This window comes from Heloderma suspectum, chromosome 13 (genome assembly GCF_057233095.1).
Source record: "Heloderma suspectum isolate Gila_16-S chromosome 13, 16-S_ref, whole genome shotgun sequence".
Classification (NCBI taxonomy): domain Eukaryota; kingdom Metazoa; phylum Chordata; class Lepidosauria; order Squamata; family Helodermatidae; genus Heloderma; species Heloderma suspectum.
The window spans coordinates 25,759,150-25,767,145 of NC_139470.1; the positions used below are offsets into that span (position 1 = coordinate 25,759,150).

General features: G+C 50.2%; 1 protein-coding gene across 1 annotated transcript; it reads left to right on the forward strand.

Moving 5' to 3' along the window:
• Positions 1 to 1,283: 1,283 nt before the first annotated feature.
• Positions 1,284 to 6,839, forward strand: OSM (oncostatin M). Its single transcript, XM_084819267.1, has 3 exons — positions 1,284 to 1,320; positions 4,501 to 4,655; positions 6,369 to 6,839. Exons 1-3 carry the CDS (start codon positions 1,284 to 1,286, stop codon positions 6,837 to 6,839), a joined length of 663 nt encoding a protein of 220 aa, XP_084675393.1.
• The last annotated feature ends 1,157 nt before the right edge of the window (positions 6,840 to 7,996 follow it).

Sequence of the window (7,996 nt, forward strand, 5' to 3'; positions counted from 1 at the left end):
CTCTTACTTTTTCTTCCAGCAGCGTGATCAATTTGCACTTGTTGCAGGTGTAGGCCATGTTGTTCTCAGGCAAGAAAACAAACATGGCACACACCTTGCAGGTCACCACCACTGGAGAGTCCTGTCCTTCCATAGCCTCTTTTCCCTTTTTGTGTCTAGCTTTGTGATTGTTCTAGACTAGCCTGTGCCTGGTCCTCTACTCACTAGAGGTTAAAAGCAGAGTCCCACTGGTGTGGAAGTGTGTGTTACAAGAAAAATAATCTTAAAAAATGAAAAAAAAATGTTAGGGTCCTCCCCCTTGACCTCCCCTGCCGAACACCCCTGGCCAACTCCTGTTTGCTCCCCTTGTTCGCTCGCTCTGGTCGCTCTCTCTCTGGGAGCTTGCTTGCTTCTGTAGTCCCTGGACTAGCTGGAGCAGCTTCCTCTGCTCTGCTCTGCTCTGCTCTGCTCTGCTCAGCTGGGAGGCAGGAAACAGACAGAAGCTTCCTGCCCACACAGCTGCTGGGAGTACTCAGGCCACACACCCCCAATTCAGTTGGAGCTCTCAGGAGCACCTGGTGAGCTCACAGCCACTCAGAAGGATAAAGGGCAGCCCCCTGGGCTTCCTGCAGCCCACTTACCTCTTTGCCTCTGTCTCCTCTGTCTCTTGAACCACTGCAACTCCCCTGGCCAACTCCTGTTTGCTCGCCCTGGTTGCTCGCTCTGGTCGCTCGGTCTCTGGGAGCTTGCTTGCTTCTGTAGTCCCTGGACCAGCATCATGTAGACAGGGCCTTCAAAACCATGGTCTGCCTCCAACCTAGGTATACTGGTTGGAATCAGTGCATCTGAGACCCAGCAAATACTAACACTAATGCTAAATGCTAATACTAATAATACATTCACACCTTTATTTTCCATTTTGTAAGTGGAAACAGTTTCACTTCATCTACATCAACAACTGCTGTGCTTTGACCTCCCTGTTTTCAGACCCCAAGTCGGTGGAGCCCTGCGGCCTTGGGAAGGGGGAAAGCATCCTGGTTACATAACCAGTGGGCAGCTTGTACAGGATACATGTCATGACCTTGAGTAACGTAATTCAAAGAATGGAGGCAAGATGCATTTCCTGTGGGATACCACACAGTGCTTCTCCTTTTTTTTCTTGTCTTTTTTCGCTTTCTACCACGTGGGGCCACACCCTACAAGTCGAGTTGAGCTCATTGTCATGCTGAAAAGAAAAGGGGGGCAAAGGCAATTTCCTTCTTCATTCCGCCAATTGCAGAGGAAGCGGTAGTACTGGTCCGAGCATGGTGCAGGAGTCTCAGGAGCTTGGTGTCTGTCTTGGTATGTGACGGGTCTTACTCTTCTTCCCTGCTCTTGCATCTCTGGCATGTCACACTCCCCATTTTATTTTATTTTTAAGTCCTTCTTCTCCTTCGTGCTATTCAGCTTTAGCAGTTGCTTGTGGGTGGGGTGATCAGAAGACTGACAAGAGAGACAGAGGCAGAGAGAAGAGGCTGGAGATAGTAGGATATTTTTCCCCAGCATCTGTTACACATATTGGTACCTTGATGTATAATGGTGGTATATCTTTGAGCACAAGATCCTGGGAGCAGAATACATGAGAAGCCATCACTATGCCCTGTCTGTGAACACCCAGAGACACCTAGATGGCCTCTGTTGTCTGGGCTAGATGGATCATTAGTTTGGCCCTTCACAGGGATTCCTATGTTGTTGTGAAGGTGGTACAATAGATAGAGGCATTGTGGTCCATGGTGTGCATACTTGTCCGACTAGGGTCTCTGCCCATAAGGTTAGCAGGCTGTCGTAGCACCTGTGCTTAATTCTCTCCTGTTGAAATCGACAAGACCAGAAAGTTTTGGCTGGTTCTTTACTCTTGGGTCTTACTGAAGAATTTGTAGACAGTCATGTTAAACTGTTGAACTGAACACCATACTTAAAAAAAAAATCCCTAAATTCAACAACATTCATAATTCGTAGCATTGGGACTGGAAGGCAAATAGATTGCATGAATATTACATTTGAATTTTAACAAGAAAAAGTCAAGGCAAGGAAAAAAAATTCTGGAGAGTTTCAGTTTTGCCCCCACAATGTTAGATGTAGGATGATAAAATATTCCCTTTTGAAAATCCAAAGACAGGGACAGTTTAAATGTCCCCCTGCACTTGACGTCTCTGCCCCTGCCCACTTACATTCATCCATTTAATGTTCTATACCACCCCCACCCCTCTTGCTGCATGCAAGAGCTGAAATGCTCCATGCAAGAGCTGAAACTAAGTTTGGATTAGAACCCCCTTCTTCTCAGATCAGCTTGCAAAATCCTTCATCTAGGAACCTGCCTTATACCAGAGGTGCTTCCAGACAGAGGGGCCTAATGCCACCAGTCAGAAGGCACCATGCAGCTATTCTGTCTTTTCCTCATGAGCAGATTTTCTGCTGTTAGAGAAAAGATGGAAGCAGTGGAGGGTAGACCCTGGACTTAATTATCTTTAAAGGTCCATTTGTATAACTTCAGTTGTGAAACATACAGTGAGCATTTGTCTTCTTCGTCCTGATACATTAGAACAGCAGCAACAAAACTGTTTGCCAACGCTGATTTAAAAATGTGCAATTTTGCTGTTTAAACTCACTGAAATCATAGTGCCATCGTGACAACAGGCATAAAATGGGATTTGCTTCTACTATCCTCATCGCCTGCCACTCTGTGGGTGGTCATTTTGTGAGGGGGGGGGCTGGATTGTAGGCCCCTGGACTTCGACCTCATGTTCTAGTCCTAGCAGCCCCACTGGTTACAAGCAGACCCGCCCTAAAATCTGGACACCCCACCTCCAAATTTCATGAATCAGGCAGGGCAGTGGCACAATAAATGCATCTGGAAGAGCCCAGAGTATTTGTCCACCTAGCCCACCATTCAGGGCCGTCCCTACCATTAGGCAGTCTCCTCAGGCGGCAGATGCTGGGAGGTGGCAGCAAGGTGTTGGAGGAAAGAGCTGTGTGCCACATGGCCTGTCATGCACCCTTTAAGCCAGCCGGCTGCCTTCGTGTGCAGCGGAGGGCACTGCCCCATAGCCAATGCTGAAGAACATTTCAACTGCAAGCCCAGTCAGCTTTCGTACATGAAATGGGAGGGCGTGCCATCTTGTTCTTTGCCTCAGGCAACAAAATGTCTTGAGACAGCTCTGCCAGTCAGTGACCTGGTTCAAACAGCACGACAAGCCAGGATACAGGTTGAGTATGGGGTGTCGTTGAATCGTGGGTTGTTGTTGAATCATAGTGTCAGGGTGGACACTGAGCCCATAGAACCTCAGAGCAGTTCTGATTCTGAGGAGGAACAGCCATCCGTGGGAGAGGAGCGTGCTCATCCCTCCCAGGCTGTGCAGCTGGCAGAGATTCCTCCTCCCGGCATTCCAGACATAGATAGCGCTCGTGGGAGGGAAGGAGCACGGGAGGAGGGCTGGCTGGATGCTTGACGCAGACGCAAAGAGCGACGAGCTATGGAGGGCGTGGAAAGGAGGCGTAGCGCCCGTTTAGCGCGCAAGCAATGGTCACATCCAGAGGACCCAAGGGAAAAGGGGAGGGACTCTCCCTAGCCCATAAGTTCAAGGTCTGCAAGTGATTCTCGTTCAAATGGGGACCAACTGTTTCCAACCCAGGGGCATAGGTTACTCTGCTGTTCATAGCTTAGTCGCTGGTGATGAAGTTATTAAGTTGTAAAAGGAATAAAGCCTTGAAAAGAATCCTTTGTCTGCGTCTGGAGTTGGCTACTGGAGTAGACTGAAAGAGGCTGGCTAGGGCCCCCTGACACATAGGTTGTTGTGTTGTGTGAACCTAGTTGTGCTAACAAACCATGGTTTGTTAACTATGAGCAACCCACAGTTCACAAACCAGCAACAAAACATGGGTTCTCTTTGTGGGTTGTTGGTGGCTAACGAATCATGGTTGGTTAGTGAGGCTGGATTCACACAATCCAACAACCCACAATTCAACAACAACCGATGGTTCAACAACAACGCACATTTAATTCATACTCAACCTGCAGTCTGGCTTATTGTGTTGTGTGAACCTAGCCATTGTCACCGATCAGCAGCGACTCTCCACAGTCTCAGACAGAGAAAGCTCTTCCAATCACTGGTGATCTGATCGTCTTTTAAATTGTGCCCAAAAGCTTTGCCATATGAAAGTGAACGACTCCGTCCTGTGGAGGCTGGTGGCTCTGAATTCGGCGGGGCTGTGCATCTAGTCTGGGTTTCAGTCAGAACCAGCCAGACCTCTAAAAGAGCTATCCAAGATGCTGAGCCATGTAGGTCCATATAGGTTCAGCACCTTGCATAGCTCCTGTAGAGGTCTGGCTGGTTCTGCGTGAAACCCAGAATGGATGCATAGCCCCGCCGAAATCGGGGCTGCCAGCCTCCACTGGCTCCGCCTGCTTTGGTGCTCCTAAGTCGGCCGCCCTTCACTGACCCCCTGCTCACCTGTGCTCTTGTTGTGTCCCTCCCTGTTCAGCCCTGGTGTCTGCACTCACGCTTCTGTCTGTGACCTTGGTGGAGTCCAATTCCGGCTTCTGCCAAAAGTGCTCGGCACGCTCAGATCCCCTGACCAAAACAAAGCTGCAGATCATGTGGATGAGACGGGATGCTCGGGGTCTGTACAAGGCCTATGTAAGTAAAATGCGCTTTCTCTGCTTGGCTGCCGTATGATGGGACTTGACTGGCTGTGGGGTGGGGCAGGGCGTCTGGAGGCTCTGTTTGCCACAGCCTCCCCCAACTGGGGTTCCCTCTGGATGTTTTGGACTGCAACCATTTAATACCGTCATTTTCAAATGTTTAATTTTAAACATTTAAAAAGTTATATATGCTGTTTGACTGTGTTGTATTTTATGGTTTTAATGGTTGTGAACCGCCCAGAGAGCTTTGGCTGTTCAGCAGTACAGTATAGAAATGCAGTGAATCGATACATCTCCCAGTATTCCTGACCATTGGCCATTCTAGCTGGGGCTGATGGGAGTTGAAGTCCAAAACATTTCCATCTTCAGCAAATAAAAAGAATACAATTCAAGTGCCTTGTGTTTTCCTTTGGTTAAATGTTTACTTGGTGCTTTTAAAAATGAAAGCCAATCTGTGTGTGTGTGTGTGTGTGTGTGTGTGTGAGAGAGAGAGAGAGAGAGAGAGGTTGAGTGTGGGATGTTTTGAACCTTGGGTTGTTTGTTGAACCCTGGGTTAGCGTGTTGTCTGGATATTTTCCTTAGGGTGGCTTATTAACCATGTAGTGTGGCTTATTTTTCTCGAATAAGCCACCTTGAGAACCCATGGTTTGTTGATGGGTTGTTCGGGGTGGTTAACAAGCCACCCTGCGGAAAATGTGCTGCATTCAGTAGGGGTGTACGAAACACTTACCTGGTTCTGCTGGGGCCATCCGCGGTGGGGGGGGGAGGTGTGCCGCCCCCCCCCCCGGAATCCTCCCTAGCTGGCTCCGCTCCGCGGTGACTCCACGGAGCCACGACCGGGGCTGCCCACAGCCCCACCTCTGTCCGCTGCTGGGCTGCTGCCATTTGCATCCCTGCCGTAGCCGTGATAGGCTACGTATATATTTATGTAGCCTATCACAGCAAAAGGCAGGAATGCAAATGGCAGCCGCTACGCCATTTGCGTCCCTGCCTTTTGCTGTGATAGGCTACATAAATATATACGTAGCCTATCACGGCTGCCGCAGAGACGCAAATGGCGTCCGCTACGCTATTTGCATCCCTGCGTTAGCCATGATAGGCTACGTAGATACTTACGTAGCCTATCACGGCTTGGCAGGGACGCAAATGGCGGCTGGCGTAGCAGCTGCCATTTGCTCCCCCAGCCTGGCAGCAGCCAGAAGACCACCCAGAGCCGCCGGAGCTGCTGCTGCTGCCACCGTCACCACCAGGTAGGCTCCGTCCTGGGGGGATTCCGTGGGGTGGCAGGGGGGGGATTGCCCCGTTCCGCCACAGACTCCGGGGGGGCGGATTCTGAAGAATCCAGCCTCACTGGAGTCCGTGGTGGAATTCTCCAACATCCCTAGCATTCAGAGAACACGATAACCCACGGTTCAAAAGCAACCCACAGTTCAACAACAACGCACACTCAACCACTGAGGGTGGTTTAGCATGTTGTCTGAACAGCCATGTATACACACACACACACACACACACACACGGATGGATGGACCCCTCAAGGAGGCCAGGACGAGAGTACTGGGATACCACCGAGGCCCTTCCTCCCCACACCGGCTCTTAAGGAAGCCCCTGGCAACTGGCAGAGGCAGGACCTTTAATCCTGTTTGTGTTAAAATGCTTTTAAGATACGCAAATAATTTACATTTCACCTGTCTGATTTTATATCTAGTTGACTCATAAGGCCTTGTTGAAAATTTCTCACGAATTTTGCAACGTGACGCCAGTGCCTTGGTTTCCAAATCGAAATATCACTAGGACACCGGAAAGTACAATGCTGCAGGAGCTGCACAGGACACTGACATATGTGGAGGATTCCTTTGTGCACCTCAGGCAACAAGAAGCACAGGGCTCAGAGCCTGCATTGCTCCGCAAACTGGAAAAAGCTTCAATATCAGTTACAGGACTTCTCTACAACACTCGTTGTGCCCTCTGCCTACGGGGTCTTACTCCGGCCAGTGTAATGCCCCCAGCGAGAATTCCACACATTTCAGAGTTCTATCGAAAGATTGGAGGGTGCCGCGTGCTCTGGAGCTACTCGAACTTCATCAGTAATTTGGCCAAAGCCTTCGAAAAGCAGACAGCTAAAGGGAAAAGGAAGAAAAGGAGAAGCACACAGGGCAGGCTGCTACTTTCTGGTTGACCAAAAAGGACATCCAGTCGCGGCTGTGAGCAGTGTTGCCACCACAACTCCCCCACAGATGAGCTGTGGAACCCAGCGCGACGTGCTTCAAACAGAAGGCTGGTGCACTGCGGAAAGCTGCCTGCAAAGGCAACACCTCTCCAGATGACGACTCGAGCGAGCGAGCCCAGCCACACGCCGCGGCAGAACGTAACGCAGAATCCTGTTCTGGTGTTCCGTGTCTGGAGTCATTACCGTGGGGAGGGATGAAACTGACAAGAAGCAGCTGGCAGAGTGTCCTCTTTCTGCAATGCCCTTCTCTGGCTTATCCGATAACCAAAAGGGACGTTTGGAATTGTGCAGGGCGCAAGTCGAAAAGTGGGACCAGTGGAACGAGTGTTGAAGGGCCTGTTGTTGCTAGAGTTGCAGCGACGGGTCACCCTGGATATGATCCACCTTGGAGGTTACTACAGGCCATCTGGAGAGGGCTTTCAATCACAGCCTGATTATTTTCCCCTGGTGATTCAATACCCAGTGACCCTGGCTCACTAAAGTGCTGCATGCCGCAGAACAAACATAGGCCCACAGCACGGCTGTTTGCATGTGATTTTGATGGGCACGCCGGCTGTTGCTAGCGGCTGCTCAGAGTTCTAAAAGGTCACTCATTCTCATTCCATTTATTTGTTCATCTTCAACCAAGAGCTGGCGTTCCCATAGGAGTGAATGGCAGCCATTCATTTATAAGAAAGAAAGGAAAAGGGCAAACTCAGGGATGGGGCTAAATTTGCCCAGTGTGCCCATAAAAACCCATGGGAGTGATTGGGGCAACTGTTGTGGCCACTTGTCTCAGATTGTAGCTTAGTTGCCAACTCCCATCAAATTTAATGGGAGCCATAGAGAACTGAGGGGCCGCGGTGGCTTAGTGGTTAAGACGCTGAACTGCAGACTGGAAGGTCGGCAGGTCAGCAGTTCGAGACCCGAGTGCTGCGCGACGGAGTGAGCTCCTGTCTTCAGTCCCAGCTCCTGCCAACCTAGCAGTTCGAAAGCAAGAAATTGCAAGTAGATAAATAGGTACCGCCTCGGCGGGAAAGGTAACAGCGTTCCGTGCACCTCAGTGTTCAGTCATGCCGGCCACATGACCACGGAAGCATCTTCGGACAGCGCTGGCTCTTCGGCTT